Raw genomic sequence first — 15582 nt, 5'->3', positions numbered from 1 at the left:
CTTTCTGACAAGCTGTGAATTGTGCACTGTACTGAGTCTTGAAGTGGGCTGTGGGAGCACCAGCTTTTGTGTGTAATACTGGAAATCCCTCCCAATATCCTGAGAAGAGTGGAGAAGACAGTGAGAGCAGATCTGGGGGGTTGTGTGGTAGATGGGAAAGGGTGGAATCCCTGAGGGCAACTGTGTAGGGTAGAGTTCATTAAGGTTGGCTGTTCATTAAGGATGGTTTCTCCCAAACAACAAGAGCAGTCCAGGAATGCAGGGAGATTGATTGGGAAGACTCTCTTGCCTTTACAGGGATCTTGTGGCTGTATTCTAGTCCTAGTGCAGTGTAAGGGAGGTTGAAGCAGGTTTGGGCTCCAAAGAATCCATAAACACTGGCCAGGACTGTAGGGATGTTGTTTGGAAAACTAAAGCTCATCTGGAGTTGATGCTTACAAGAGATCAGGGTCAAAATGAAGAGCTTTTATGACTTTGTTAGCAGTAAAAGAGTGAACAAAAGAACAGGGTCCCGGTGCTGAATGGGGTGAGTGACTTAGTAATGTGACTGGGGTAGTGCAGGGAAGGCTGAGGTGCTCAGTACCTTCTCTGTTTCAGTCGTTTCCAAGAGGGGCTCTTAAATCTGTACTCAGGAAGGGTTCAGGGAGGAGAACAGCAGGAGAAGTTCCAGACCCATGCAAGTCCCTAGAGCCAGATGGGCTGCATCCCAGGATGCTGAGGAAGCTGACTGACACCTTTTCAAGGCTGTTCTCTCACCTTTGGAAGGTCACAGAGAGCACAGGAAATCCACAGCGATGGGAGGCGAATACTGCACCCATCTGTCAAAAGGGTGATCTAGGAAATTCTGGGCTTCTCAGTTCCACTGCACTCCTTGGAAAAGTCATGGAGTAAGCCCTCTTGAAATGTGTTTTTGGGTACATGAAGGAGAAGTGGGGGACTGGAAAGAGTCAGCATGGATTTGCCAGTGCTAAATCACGCCTGACCAGCCTGTTTGCTTTCTGTGATAGGTTTGCGAATAGAGAAAGTTGAACCATAACTAAACAGAAGTTTACTGGTTGCTATGTAAAGGATAAAGTAGGAATTCACTTTTCTGCCTGGTCATACATTTTGTCCCTCCTTCCTCCCTTTTGAGGGAAGTGGTCACTGAAGTTGGGTATACATAAACTCCTTGGAATTAGTTAAGTATCACTAGCTTAATTTATCTTCCCTCCAAATACATTATTGCTGGTTTTAGTTTTGCATAAGGTTGTGCCTATACCACAGGTAACTCCTGGAGTTATTCCTGCTTCAAAAGACACACAAGACAGGCAAGTAATGAATTCAGTCGCAGGAAAACCCTGGAATAAGGTATGAGTTGGAATGTGTGTATTTGTGTATTTCCGGCTGATGGGGTTGAACAAATTGGTTGAGGAAAAACACATAAAGCATTCTGATAAGTGCACTACTTCCAAGGTATTTTTAAAAAGGTAACAAGTGATAAGCAGCACTGAATTATCCCAGCCATATCTCCATGTATCACTTAGTTTATTTCTCAGTGTAGAACTAAGCTTAGCATTGCAAAACTTCAAGTAGTTCTGTTTTAAAGGTCGTTGAGTTGAACTCTCTTGCTTTTCCTCTGCTAGTTCTTATGGAATCTGCTTACAGAGAATTGGAGGTTTGGGGGTCATTATATAAACTCTTCTCTATTTTGTGGCTGGTTTCTTCAGACAACTTAGTGTAGGTCTGGTAATCTGCATTTTCCTTTATGCTTAAAATGACCACTGTGCAAGTGTTACCTGAAGACTTCAGCTGACAAACAGCAATTAAGCCTCACATATCCTAAAAGTGAAGAGTGTAGGACATGTAGCACAGTATTACAATGGTTTAGTGGCCACAGACAGTTTCTGGCTATATTCTGGTGTTATTCTGGTGATAATTTTCAAGTCGTTTTGCTGGACTTTCCAGTTAAGATCTTTGAGAATCCACAGAGTTATCCATCCCTCAGCAGAAGCCCTCTTCAGCCACAGGGTTTTAGTGGAGGAAACGGGTTGTGCTGACTAATGTCTGTAACATTTATAAAAGAAGTAGCTTTTGTTTCACAGTAGAAATGTGTTACAGTGGTAATTAGATAATTCACACTATACTTGCTTGTTACAATGAGAATAGAATGCATACCAGCTCTGCTTCTGAGCTATGCACTTCATTTTTATCTGCCTTCAGCTTCTCTGTGCAATGTTCTTTTTTAGCCATCCATTTTTGCAGTGTTTTGTCACACATCATGAGAAAAGGTCCTCAGGATGTCTTGCCTTTCAGGCTGTCCATTGCCAGAGAGATTTAGATTTGTGTGTTCTTTGTAAAGAACTCCTGTTGTTGGTCTTTGCAGTTGTTATTGCACTACAAACGAGTAATTGTATTTTAAGTATTATGTAAAACAAAGGCAGCCAGAAAGCAAGCCAGAATTACAGTTCTGGTAGGGTGATTTTCATAGTTTGAAGTCTAGAAAATGCTGGTCATGTGTAGGAGGATTGCTGGTTCTCCTTTGAAGTTAAATTTTAGATTTTTATTACAGTAACTATTTGGGGCTAAAGGGTATGTGGGAGGCATTGCTGTAAGTTTCTGAAACTCCCAAAGTTGAAGATGCAATAAGGAGTTTTGAAAGGATAAATATTTTACTGCAAAGAAGGCAACCAACCCTAAACCAGCTGTTACTTAGCTTTAATGCCCATCCTTGGGGATGGACAGTCCATTCTCTTCCAAAGAGACCAGTGGCAGGAGTTCTCTCCACATTTGCACACATCTTGCACATAGAGTGCTTCTGATTAAATTGCTACAGTTTTGAATAAAAATGGATTTTTCCCTCTTCCTTCCCCTTCCCCCTGCCTTTTTTTTTTTTAAAGAGGTACTTGTCATGTACATGCTCTCACACTGTCATTTTTTCAGAAGCAGCAGGAGCAAGGGACTCTTTCTGACATGCCCATGCAACAATCAGGAGGAAAGAATAATGTAATGAAAATTAAGAACTCTGGGAGCTAGAACTCAGAATTCAGGAGTCTGACAATAAATAGGTACTAGACTGTTTCTAGTTCTAATCAGCTCCCCATCTAAGTTCTTACCTTTTCTGTGACTTCAGTATGCACTGTTGCCCCAAACAGGAGACTCACTGGTCATCTATTAATATTTTCCATATGTTTATTTCTGTGTGCATGTATAATATATACAAATAACCCATTTAATAAAATGCCTTTAAAAATCGTCTTGCTTCAACTTCCATGAAAAAAGTTTCTGTGTTGGACAGCGGTGAAAGCTGTGACATTTGCATGACACAGTGAACAAAATCACCCTTCCTTGATCAGTCGAAGTTGGTGACCTTGAAACCTTTTGTGGATCTGGGGATACATCAGCAACTCTATTCCTCTGTTCTCCAAATAGACCTGACTGGTTTCTTTTTTCAGAAAGTGGGAAGTCTGGAAGACTGGTTATTTTTGGATGACTGGGTGCAGCAGTGCTCCACGTGCATTTTTCTGCTATGAGAGTGTGTGGTAGTGCTCACTGTACACCAAGCACTTCTTTCCAGGGAAGCAAGAATGCTTTCTCACAGAACTTGAAGGCAGAGCCTTTGGCTTTCATTTTATAATTCAACTTCTTGCAGTAAGAAAGGGGTTGATTTCTTTTCTACAGTGATGTCTGTGCCTCAGCAGATCCTGGAGATGGCAGTGGCTTCTTTATTCACACGTTCTCCACGTCCTCCTCTGTGCTCTCATGCCTCTCATGCCTCGTTGGCGTCTGCCTGGAGGGTTCACTTCTGTCTTCTTGCACCCTGAAACATTGTTCAGGAGTGGAGATGTTAATCAAAACCAGCCAGAAACCTCACTGAAGAGATTTTGTGTTAGAATAGTTTTGCACTGCTCTAAGCTGATCTGGAGCTGTACCAAACTGAAGTCCACAAATTCAGTCTTGCTAGTGATGCAAGATGTATATGAGCTGCTTGGTTTTTTCATAGCATGTGTGATCCAAGGTTTGAATACTTTGGTTCTACCCAGAGACACAAAGGTGTCTGGGGCTCCTGGGCATGTCCCCTGAGGAGAGATGGGAGCTACTGGGGTAGGCACTGAAAGGAGAAAGCAGTCCATGCTTTCCCAAATTTCTGTTTTCTCCCCTGCTTTCCACTCCATCTGTTGAGGCTGGAGGGAAAAGGAGAGCCCTTCACCTGTTCCACTCACTCCTATAGGGAGAGGTACTCACGTCATCTCGTAGTCAGTGTCTTTGCCTGACCGGCAGCAGCAGCAGTAGGCAATGATCCCAATCACCACAATGGCAGCAACAACTCCCCCAATGATGCCAGCATACAGAGCTATGTTCATGGATGCTGCATGGAAGGGAGGAATTAGCAGGGAAAATGATGTCAAATAGGATCAGCACAATCACTGGACTTCAAATCCCCACACCAGATCCAGACTGAGTAGAAGCCACATTTATTTGACTACAGCACCTGGAAATAATTCTGTACTAGGTAGTACAGGAGCAGTTAATTAGCTACTTAACAGGGAGGAGCCCCGGCATCTGAACAACTGCTCTTCTTTATAAGGTTTAGTTTCAGGCATTGCAAACTCAGTGCTGTCTGACTCTGTAGAGCTTTTCTGTCATTTTTGAACTAACCCGATGAGTTGGTGAGTGTTCTACTAGCATGTAAACCAGTGGAGAGGGTCTCTCTTAAAGGTGTGCAGAAAGCAGATACCACCATTCCCCTCCATTAAAGCTTTGACTCTGAGCTAAGATACTCTGTCTGGTACTCCTCTTCCCCCAGGCAGCCCCATCTCTTACGTGGCACAACGCTGACTGTCATGTTGCAAAATTCTGTTCCCACAATGTTTGTTGAAGTGCAGATGTAAAAGCCAGAGGTGTCTGCTGAGATGTTCGTCAAAGTTATTTGCTGCCCTGTTGTGAAACACAAATCAGGCCCAAAAAAAAGAATTAAAGCAGGGAAGGAAGCAGCAACAGCAGCCCTCCAGTTCCAGCCCAGGGTGGTTGGAGTGATGAGAGGTTATTAAAGCTGATGGATTGCTCTGTCTTGCTTGGGAGCTGCCATGCTCATCCCTAGGTTTTAGTGCGATTTGTGGGAGGATAAACAGAAGTGTGCTGTTTTGATTACAGGGAACATGTGGTATTTGAACATTCCTTTTAGAAAGAAAATTGTAGGTGGAGGGTAAAGAAGTGTCTGTGCTTGAGAAAGTTGGGGTTTTTTTTTTTGGCATTGGATTTTGAGAAATGTCAGATGCCCAAACCAGCCCCTGGCTCTGAGAACTGATGAATTTACTTGTTAAACAAGAGAAAGCTCTTCAATCCTGCAGCTCTTATGATTTCAGATATGAATTATTTAGCAGTGGGGGGGAAAGTTTTCTAGTCTCGGAGAGGCCACAGAGGCTGTGTAAATAAATGATGGAAAAGAACTGCAGAGACATGATTACAGTGATGCTGCTGCTTTCTGTCCAACCTCACACAGCTCCGAACCACAGGCTGAAGCTTAGCTCTGTCTGCTCAGGCAGTCAGTTTGTTTGGTACATCTCCAGCTGATGTTGGTTATGTGTAGTCCATGCGTTTTGCTTGTGAGAAAGGTCCAGATCCCTGCTCTGAAAGCAAAAGCCTGAAAACTTTCAGTGACTTTCCTATTTTCCCTGTGATCTCACTTTTTTATGTTTAGTATTTGCTGGCACCTAGTGCCAGATAATAGAAGAGCATGCAAACTGAGAAGTGACAGACCATGGGCTTGATATTTTTTTTTTAATTTTCATTTTCTTTTAGTCTCTATATACTCCTTGTACTTGCTTGTCTCCCTCCTTTGTTTTTGGTGTGTGTGTGTGGGATGTTTGTAGCTCTCAAAGTCTCAGTCTAGAAGTGGAATTTGAATCCTCCTATCAAATCAAAAATAATTGAGTGGGTCAAATAGGGAAAAATGTGGGTCAGGTACTGTCAGCACTGGAGTGTCTCCTGAGGGGGTTCTGCACACTTTGCAGCAGTGGGACTTGCTCAGCACAGAAGGAAATTGCCCGTAGTGATAGGAGGGCATCCAGCCAGCCTGGGGCACCAGGGGACAGTCGTCACATTGCTTTCATCAGAGCACCCATGGCCAAGTAGAAATGAGGTGGGAATGGGCCAGCAGAGAGTCCTGTCCCCGGGAAGGACAGGGTGACAGCAGAAGCTGCTGCTGTGACACGTCCCGATGTGCTCAGGGCTGTGTGTGATGCGCTGGCACCACTTAGTGGCCAATGAAATGAATGAAGTTCCTGCCCGCGGTGATGCTTCGTCCTTTGCATATTTTATGCAAGAATCGACTCGTGAGTGTGGAATATCCTGTAGAGTCTCACCATCTTTAGTTTACTTCCCTTAAACCAGGAAGGGTAGGTACAGCCACTCAGTCTTCCTGAAGCTGGACAGGCCAGGAAAAAACAAAGTTGTTTAATGGAATAAATCTGAGTCCTCTGTCACTGCTACACTTAAAACAGTATTAAACCCTGATTTCTGTATAAACAGTTCTGTCAGGGTCCTGTTGTGGGAATTCAGGTCCTTTTTCCTTCCAGATTCTGACTTAAAATGAAAGCAAATAAAATATTAGGGCCTGTGTGTCAGTCCTAAAGAAGCCTTCTTTATGCTTGAAGCAGGAATGGTGTAACTTTCTCATACCCTCTTCCTCTAGGTGAGGAGTCATCTCTGGCAGGAAAGTAGCTTCCAGAGCCAGCTTTTGTTTCCTTCACTTTAGAAAGAGATCTGCACGTTGTCAAGCAAGCTGGGATGTAAAGACACTTAGGAAACTCGATGTTGTTTCTCATGTTATGCCCCCTTTACTCCCAGCAATTGAGAAATAACTACTTTTGGCCGCTTCCAGAGCGATCCAGCTTTCTCACCAGGGGAGAACTGAAGTTAAAATCTTTCTGACCATTCTTACTTCAGCTAAGAGTCCTTTCCCCCCTGCTAAGTTAGTTACTCCTGAGCATGTCTTGTATCAAAAGGACAACTTTTCAGAAACCTGTTCAGAGAACATCCTAGAAAAAACCTTAATAGTGTTTTTGTACTTGCATTTTAAAATCTTTCCAGCCCTCATATGCAGAGACCTCAATGACTTGATGTCTTTGAATTTCCCGTACCTTCTGCATTTGGCAGCACACGGGGCTCATTTTGTACATTGAAGCCTTTCCAGGTGTATTTGGGCTCTGGGGAGCCCTCATGAGAAACGCAGGTTAGGTTGATTGTCTGTCCATATTGTGTTGTCCCCAGAATCTTGCATTCAGGTTTGGATGGTGCAACTGAAGGAAGAAAAAAGGAAGTAATTGTATTAATCAGGATCAGTTTCTGTTTCAGCCCATCTGCATGTGTGGTTTTTATTCTTGCAAACAGAAGCTGGTCTTGCACCTGCCATTTTCTTCTTAAAGGAACTTAAAGCGAATTCGTATCTAATTTATTTCTCCCTTTTTGGCACTGGAAAGCCTAGAAGAAATAGCAAGATACTTTTTGGGATATGTCTAATAGTGCTAGATAACCCATCCTTTGATAACTAGGATATGACAGGTCACAGGGGGGATGAGGAAAGCCCTGTAATGATGCCTGGATTATTAGGAAAGTGAGCTGTACAGCCCTAAAGGCTGTTTTCTACAGCCAGCTGTCTGAGGGAGTTGCGCGCTCTACGCCTCCCAGCATCCTTCCATAGGAGTAGGAAAAGACCAAAGGTGGAATTGGGGATGACAACTTTTTTTTCCTATTAGAAAATCGGTTGCTTAAACCAATGTGGACATTAGAGGGAGGGCAGTTGTGTCTAACAGGGGCGTGGCTTTGCCTCTGTCCCCTCACCGAGGACGAAGAGATCCAGGAGCGCGGACTGGCGGGGCGGGTCGTTCCGGAGGCGAACGCTGCAGGCGTAGGTCCCGTTGTCCTCCATGGTCACGGTGCTGATGGTGATGCTGATGTCCCCGCTGTCGACATTGCCACTGAACTGGATGCGGTGCTCGTAGCTCTCCCCGTACTGCACGAGCCCATCAAAATACCTCGTCACGGCATCCTCCTGGCAGAGAGGGAGGGAACAGGATCAGTCTCGGTTTCTTGTGTGAGTCTACAGTGTAACTCGATGAATCAGCCCACTCTTAAAGAGCAGCTTGGAAAAGAGGACCTTAAACTGCACCAGGTTGAGAAAAAGCCAAGAAAAACATAGAAATTCAAAAGGATCTCTGTTTCTATTTGGAATCCCCTTCTCACACCTTATCTAAAATCAGAGACAACTGATTTCTTTTGCTGGGGCTTATTCACCTTTCCTCTCCATGAGGAGAGGACAACATGAGACTTGGCTGAGACCCATGTCAGTAAAATTGCCCTATGATTACACAAACTCTCCCAGCCAGGACCTCCAGAGAAGAAACCCTTGGCAGTTCCTGCAAGGAGACCTCCAAAGGCTGCTTCCCCTCTCACTAATTCCCAAGAAGTCAAGGAGAGCTTTAGCAGTTTCTTAACCTTCAAATACTCCAAGTGGACGTAGGAGACCTCAAGAATCTCTCCATGTGCTGTTACCATCAACTTAGAACTTTTTATATAGTATCAAAGATATGTGTATTAGACATATGCATTTTTATATGTGCAAATATTTTTAGAAATTATCTGAGTGTTTCATGTATTTTAATAGATGTAAACCCCACAGTACAGTGGGGTATCCTCAGTAAACAGCTGTAAGACCAAGAGAGAGGAAGAAGAAGGATGGGTGCTTCCCTAGTGTTGTGCAATAGGATTGGGATAAATTGCATCTAGAATCAGCATTTCCATTTGCACAGTTCTGGGATTTAAAAAAGTCTGGAAGAAATCTCTTTCTTCCAACATCCATTCCCACCCACAGTCCAGCTTCCATCTCCTACGCCCCTCTTGGATGCCCTCTCATCTGTTTCTTTATGCAGCTCAATTTACCTTGCTATTGATTTTCTTCCAGACAACCAGGTCTCCTCTGTCAGTGACTGTGTTTGTTTTAAAATTACAGCGCAGGGTAACGTTGCTTCCTCTTGCCACCTGGATTTGCTTGTCAGGTGCTTCCACAATGAGGGCATGAGCAGACACCAGAACTACGAAGAGAATAAATGCTGCACTCAGCCAAAATAACAACATCTGGGTCCCATGATAGTCTCTTTGGCTCCCTTACACGCCACAGTAACCCCCCATTCCCTGTCATCCAGGACATTCCCCTCTGAGCAAGAGGTGCTGTGTGCTGGGGCTGATTGGCTCTGGGAAGCATCTGCACAGGATGGCTTAGAGCTAAACTCTACTCTCTCTTCTTTGCTTCTCTCTTTTTCACCTACACATATATTGCCATGGAGTTTAGAAAGATGCTTTCTTTTTTCCTGAGCACTCCTTCAGCATGACTGACACCCTTTGACAGCTCAGAATGTACAGAGGGAGACAGATAAACAGATACTACAAGTGCATCAGCAGTCTTAAGGATTCAGGCTAAACTAACAAACTGGTATTGTCAAATTTCAAGGATCAGGAAAACTGTCAAATAACTTGCCTCAATCCAAATCCACAGAAAAGTGACGTTTTGTGCTAGGGAATCAAAACCTGTTCATGTTTTTCATCCCCGAAAACAGAAAAACCTAGAAAAGCAAAGAGTGATTGAAAGAAACAAGGGAAGAATAGCTATTAGTTTAAAAAAAAAAAAAAAAGAGTAAGGTAGTAGTAGTCACCTTTCTCCAAGAACTCCAGCTCCTGCCTCTGGAGCACAGGAATAGCTGAGAGTTGAATAAAACAGAAATCCCTTTGTGTCCTGGGGAAGGGCGCAGGGCAGGTGTTTCTTTTACACTGAATTCCCTCTGACTTGCTCTTAATTCATCATGTCTGAGAACTGCCTGGTGGGCAGGTCTTTGTTATTCTCAGAATTGAACTGGACATTTATGTCTGTCCTGCCATAGGTGACCTTCATGCCTGTAGGAATCCGTGGTTAAAAATACCTGCTTTCTCCTAACAGTTTGTGTGGGTTCTGTGCTTGGGTTTGTTTGTTTGAGGTTTTGGTTTTGTTTCTTTTTTTTTTTAACGGCACCAAACTGAATCATTTGGGAAAACTGTAAATGGCAAGAAAGGAAGTGCTGCTCAGAGGTGCTCCCATGGCAAAGAGGAACGTGGTGCAGTAAGGAGGAAAGAGGAGGAGGGCTTCCCCCATGAGGGGCATGCTGCATGTGGTGGTGAAGGTTTGCTTCTGAAAGCTGAGTCACTGTTCCCTGGAGAGGATTCATCTGAAAAGTTGCCACCTGGCATACTTTGGGTCCTCATTCTGCCATATCTTTGTCCAGGTTAGATCTATAAGGAAGTGCAGCTTATAAGGGAGAGAGCAAAGGGTTTCTAGACTCCACCTTGAGTTGCAAAGTGGTTGTGAATACCCACTTTTTTAGACAGGAAAAGCCCACAGCCACATGCCCTAGGTCAGAAAGTGAACGCCATTGTCAAGTTGAGCACTGCCAGATCCTTGGCTCTCTGTGAACAAGGGTCCCTTAGAAAATAACAGTGCTGGGACCCAAAAGGTTGTGTTGTCACTGCACTGAGAACCTAGGGTGGCAATTCAGGTAATTACACAGGGTGCCATGGGAGCTGGCACAGGGATCTGCTTTTAGCCTGAGTTCCCATCTTTCTGCATGCCCTGCCTCACAACCGAGTTGTTCTGTGGGCTCCCACAGTTCATTAGCGAGGTGTGTTTTCACCTCTTCCTCTGTGACATGGCAGGGGTGGCTTCTGTTCACTCGGGGATTATTTCATTTACAACTGCTGACAGTTATGAGAAGGAAACCAGGGCAAAGTATTTCTAACATGCTTTTATTGCAGCCACTCCCAGATCTTTCCCTGCTCTGGAGCACCCAGGGCAAGGCCCATGTTTGCATAGCCCCGGGGCTCTTTCTGACTGCTGCTTTCATATGCTCTCCAAATGAGAGACACCTGTGAAAGCTTTCTCCTTGCTTGTTGTGACTGGATCGAGATGCTTTCCTGCATTTAGGTGAAAAGCACCGCTGTCTGTATTAGGAGATGGAGCAAAACCCATTTCCTGATCTTTTTGTCACTCAGAAACTAGTTCCGCTGGGCTGGGGTTCACTGACAGGTCATTAACGCAGCCCTGAGGCAGAGAAGAGACTGCCCAACCCTAAGACTTCTTTTCCGTCTTCCAACTGAATGAGTCAAATCCTACAATAAATGAGATCTTTCTTTTCTTTCAGACTTGGTGCGGAGTTGGGGAGCAGCTGAACCCAACACTGCATGCGGGAGGCACAGCCTGTAACGCACTTATTCATCTGTTGCTGTCACCCTCATGTCCCACTGCTTCTGGTGCTCTTCCGTTTGTCACCCACATCTCTTTCTGCATCCCAGAAAGAGCTTCCCTCTCTCGGGGAAGCAGTGCAGTTTCATTCTGGCATGTCAGTGACTCAGGCTGATTTCCTCCTTCCCACTTCTCACCACGTTTCACTTCATAGTCAGCATGGCTAAAAATTGTGGTTTATTCTGCAAAGGTTGGAGGTTTTTTTCTGAAGGAAAACAGAATCTGTTCAAAATATGGCTGAAGGGAGGAGAAGCCAACTCTGAAAGTACTCCAGAAAAGGAGGGAGGACAAATAGCCTACATACTACTAGAGAGACAGTGTCACCTAGATTTAAGCCCTAGAATTACTTTTTTGTGTGTCATCACTTTGTATGTTTATAACATTTTAAGAAATTGAGAAAGGTTTTATCTCCCTCTGCTTAACTTAGAGATTTGTACTTGTACAAAGGAAGAAGAAAATCAAAGTGATGTTTCTACTTTCACATTCCTTACTGAGTGTTAACAGACTGAAGGGCAATTAATACAATTAGAGGAATATTTTGTTTGCTGAAATAAATAGCGATTCTGATCAAGCAAAAAAAAAGAACTTCATTTTACATACTTATTTATCTTTGAAAAGTTCCCCATACTGAATTTCCATAGCATGAAAGGTGAGAATAATGAGAAAGGGAAGTGAATACCAATGGCATGGCACAAATCACATAATGATCATCAAACCATGACCCAAGTCACATTTGTTGCATATGGATCCCATCCACTTTTTCTGATGACTTTAAACTTTGTGAATTTCCTTTTTGTGGGTCTTATTGTTGAAGTGAGGTTTTCAGGATTTTTAGTTTTAAAACCCCAAGCAATTCCCATGTGCAAAGCTTGGTCTGAAGCCTGGAATAAGGCATAGGAACATTGATATGACAAGATGAGAAAGGATAAAAAGGAGTGGAACTGAGACTTCCAGAGGAGGAAGTTCCTTCTTCAGAGATAAATACTGTATTCACAGAAACCAATAAAACTGTTTATGAAAAATATTTTCCAGCTTCATGAAGAACAGCATTTTTCCCCCACTCCTAACATATCTTGCAGCTTTAGGAGATGCCTGTGTGTCTGGACATTCAGCACAGAGATGGTACACACACTTGTCTGGCCATAAACACAAAGGAACCTTCACTAAACAAAAAAGAGACACACAAAGTGCACTGGAGTCCTTGTACTTTGTAGTGCTGTTGTGCTGTTTCCTTCCACCCAACCCCTGAGGACATAACCAAATTAGTACTCACTTGCACTAAAAACAAACAGCCCAAGTCCTTTCCTTGCCGTCCCCCTCATGTCTCCTCTGTTTCACCTCAAGGTGCTCTTCCTTGTAACCTCCAGGAGGCTGGGTAGGTAATTGACTTTCGCTGAAGGGCTGCTTTGCAGTGGCATCACAGGTTCACTTCCTCAGTCTCTTTTAAAGTGCTTCTGCCCCAGCCTGCCACTCCCCTCCCAGCCAGAATGACAAGCCACATCACCAGTGGGCTTTGACATCACTTGCTGCTCTCAGTAAACTTGTGGACTCCTTCCCCAGATGTGAACTTTCCCCCACAATTAAACAGCCTTTCCCCGTTTCTCCCAACGTGCAGGTGCATAAAGCAAGGGAAGGGTGCGGTGGGACTGGGAGTGGCGTGTGCAGTGCAGCTGAAGTCATGCAAGTGATGACAGGCAACCAGGGGAGGATAAACCTCATTTTTTCTCAAATATTTATTAAGGAACAGGTTTAAAAAGGTATTAAAGCATTTCACAATGCAGGCAGCAGCCCACATGCAGGCTTTAAGGAACTGAGGGGCCTAACTCCATTTACTTTAAATAAGAATATGTAGTTTATGGGAATTTGATGACTAATGGGTTATCTAAATATAAGTGAGATGCATGTCAGCCAGATTCTTACTCTATTATGCCCACTGTTCCACTGCCCAGTGTGGCTTGCACAACAGCCACAGGTACCAAAGGCACTTCTCCCTCTCTGCTGCAAAAGGCTGTGGGATAACCCAGCCCACGGCTTGCAGCACTCTGGCGACGTGTCTGTCGAGGCATGGGCACTGCAAGGCCAGCACTGCTCACACATTCTGGATGTGGAAGGCATAAATAACTGCTGCTATAATTGACTGAAGAGTAAAAGGGGGACTGATGGCAGCTGAGGCAAACATCTGACATTACATTTAACTGAGGGCAGTGTGTCGTCTCAACTCTTCATTGCCACTGGGCAGCAAGGGATGTCTCCATCTGGGATAGTCATCTATGCTCTATTTCTAGCCATTTGAGGGACAGAGTCACTTCTAGGCAGTGAGTGATCATTTTAGGCATCTTAGATGGGGACATCATGTTCTTAGACATCATTTTCAGCTGAAATTAGTCATTTCATTATTGATGAACTTTGTTGTTGTTTTTGAAGGAGAATTCCTCAAAAGTGGTTGTCTACACCAGATATTTGTGTTTAGTCCAGTAAAGTAGATCTGTATCTTGCTCTTGTGCTGACCTCAGACTTGTGTGGTAGACCTGCCAAAAGCCACACTGAAGATTTGCCTTTTGGTCAATATGGCAGTTGTTCAAAATACCTCCAAGACAATGAAACTTAGGAGTGACTGGAAATCCAATTCCTCTGATAGAAAGGACCATCTATCTATACTTCTGTGCTTGATGCATAACCTCAGTTATCTTCTAACTGTTAGCAAAGACCAAAGTAAAGCACATAAGAGTACAAAAACTTGTTTCTTCAGGAATCTTCCAAATGAGGACAGCCAGTAGAAAAATTCATCCTGTTGTGTTTCGTCTTTGACAGGCTGCAGGAGATGACAAGGACCCTGCAAAGAGAGGGAGAGACATCTTCCAAAAACAGCTTGTTAACTAACCTCAAAATGTTAACTACAAATTACTTAAGACAAGTAAGTAGTTGGAGCAAGGCCAGTAGTCTCCCTTCTTGTCTTTGGAGCCCATAAAGATGAGGTTCCTCACAAAGATGAGTTTCTTAAATGTCTATCTCCTTTAAAGACTTTAAGACCCTTGTGACTTTATCCCATGTCCTCCAGGAAGAGACATGCAGGATCTTTACTCCAGCCTCCACTTTCAATTTTGCTCCCATTTAATGTTTTGGGGCTGATGAACAGAGGTAGTGACGGAAATGCTATCACTGTACACCATCTGCCCACGCTTCCCGTGTTAATTCTCAGTTCTTCACGTAACAGCTTCACATAACCAAAGGAAGTTGGTTACAGTCTCTGCACTTTACTAACTTGGTCAGCTTGCTGTTATCCTCCTCTCAGGATCATTTTTACAACCTCTCTTTCCTCTCTTCTTCCCAGTAACTTCAAAACCCACTTGACTGATTTCAGTTAAATATGATGGACATATGGTAATCTTAAAGATGGGAACTTCTATCAGTCTCATAAAAATCAGCAATCCCAATCAGTTGGAATAAGAGAGAAATCTAAATTAATGGTACCTCTTAGGTGTTAATAAAATTAATTAATTAGTAATAATTAATAGGCATTAATTTTCTTCCATTCCAAGAATCTGTGGTTTCACAACCGATGCAACCATGATGGGTCTCACCTTTTGTGCAGCCAGGGAGACAGGGAAATATGGTAGAGTGAGTAGTCACAGGGACTGCCTCATCTCATGTTGGTGTGGAAGTGATTGACTGATGGGGAGACTTTTACCCTGCCTCTGTCAGCCACTCTGTTGCATCACAAGTAAATACATTTGCACTGGGATGGATTATATTCTGTTTTGGAGACTTGGCTAAAACTGGTTTCCTAGGTATCGTGGAGAGCATATGCCTCAACACCTGATACTTACATAAATCTGATATTAAGATGCTTGTTTTACATACTCTGTATTTATTGCTTTTGTTATTTGTTTAAGCCTAGGTTGGAAAAGGTATTTAGGCACTTTTATCCTGTCACTTTTCCCTGAGAGTTCTCATTGGGGTTCTCAGGAGCAGACTGCTTTAATGTGGGCAGTTTAAGAGATTCTGTATTTGTTTCTGGGTTGATTTTCTTTCCCTGTCTAGCATGAGCTGCCAAGACTCACAAGCACTGGCACCACAGCTAAAAGAGCTGCCATAGGTACAGGCAAGACTGCCAAAGCTTTCCATATCAGGTTCTTCATCCCTCACCTGTGGGCAATGCAAACCCTTGAAGTCTTATGGCTGCAGCTCTGGGGAAATCTTTTTGCTCATATATGGGATTTTTAGGGGATATTATTATGTTATTTAAATGAAACATCCATTGACATGAAAAACTTTAATAT

At 43.6% G+C, this 15582-nt stretch overlaps 1 protein-coding gene across 1 annotated transcript; it reads right to left on the bottom strand.

Moving 5' to 3' along the window:
- Positions 1 to 3200: 3200 nt before the first annotated feature.
- Positions 3201 to 12702, bottom strand: GPA33 (glycoprotein A33). The gene is made up of 7 exons (XM_048294966.1): positions 12576 to 12702; positions 8917 to 9068; positions 7819 to 8029; positions 7119 to 7277; positions 4801 to 4914; positions 4222 to 4345; positions 3201 to 3796 (listed from the first exon to the last, which is right to left on the bottom strand). The coding sequence occupies exons 1-7, from the start codon at positions 12622 to 12624 to the stop codon at positions 3706 to 3708; spliced, it is 900 nt and encodes a 299-aa protein (XP_048150923.1). The 5' UTR covers positions 12625 to 12702; the 3' UTR covers positions 3201 to 3705.
- Between the last annotated feature and the right edge of the window lie 2880 nt (positions 12703 to 15582).

This window comes from Corvus hawaiiensis, chromosome 2 (genome assembly GCF_020740725.1).
Source record: "Corvus hawaiiensis isolate bCorHaw1 chromosome 2, bCorHaw1.pri.cur, whole genome shotgun sequence".
In the NCBI taxonomy this organism is placed as follows: domain Eukaryota; kingdom Metazoa; phylum Chordata; class Aves; order Passeriformes; family Corvidae; genus Corvus; species Corvus hawaiiensis.
Note: the sequence above shows the minus strand (reverse complement) of the source record. Positions and strands in the feature narration are given on the sequence as shown.

Bases quoted from the DNA above. Each gene is read 5' to 3' on its own strand.
- GPA33 (XM_048294966.1), bottom strand. From the start codon at position 12,624: ATGAGGGGGACGGCAAGGAAAGGACTTGGGCTGTTTGTTTTTAGTGCA. The intron at 4,915-7,118 runs GTACGGGAAATT...GTTTCACAACAG, and splicing joins TGTGCTGCCAAATGCAGAAG to GGCAGCAAATAACTTTGACG. The intron at 3,797-4,221 runs GTGAGTACCTCT...ACAATGTTTCAG, and splicing joins GACACTGACTACGAGATGAC to GGTGCAAGAAGACAGAAGTG.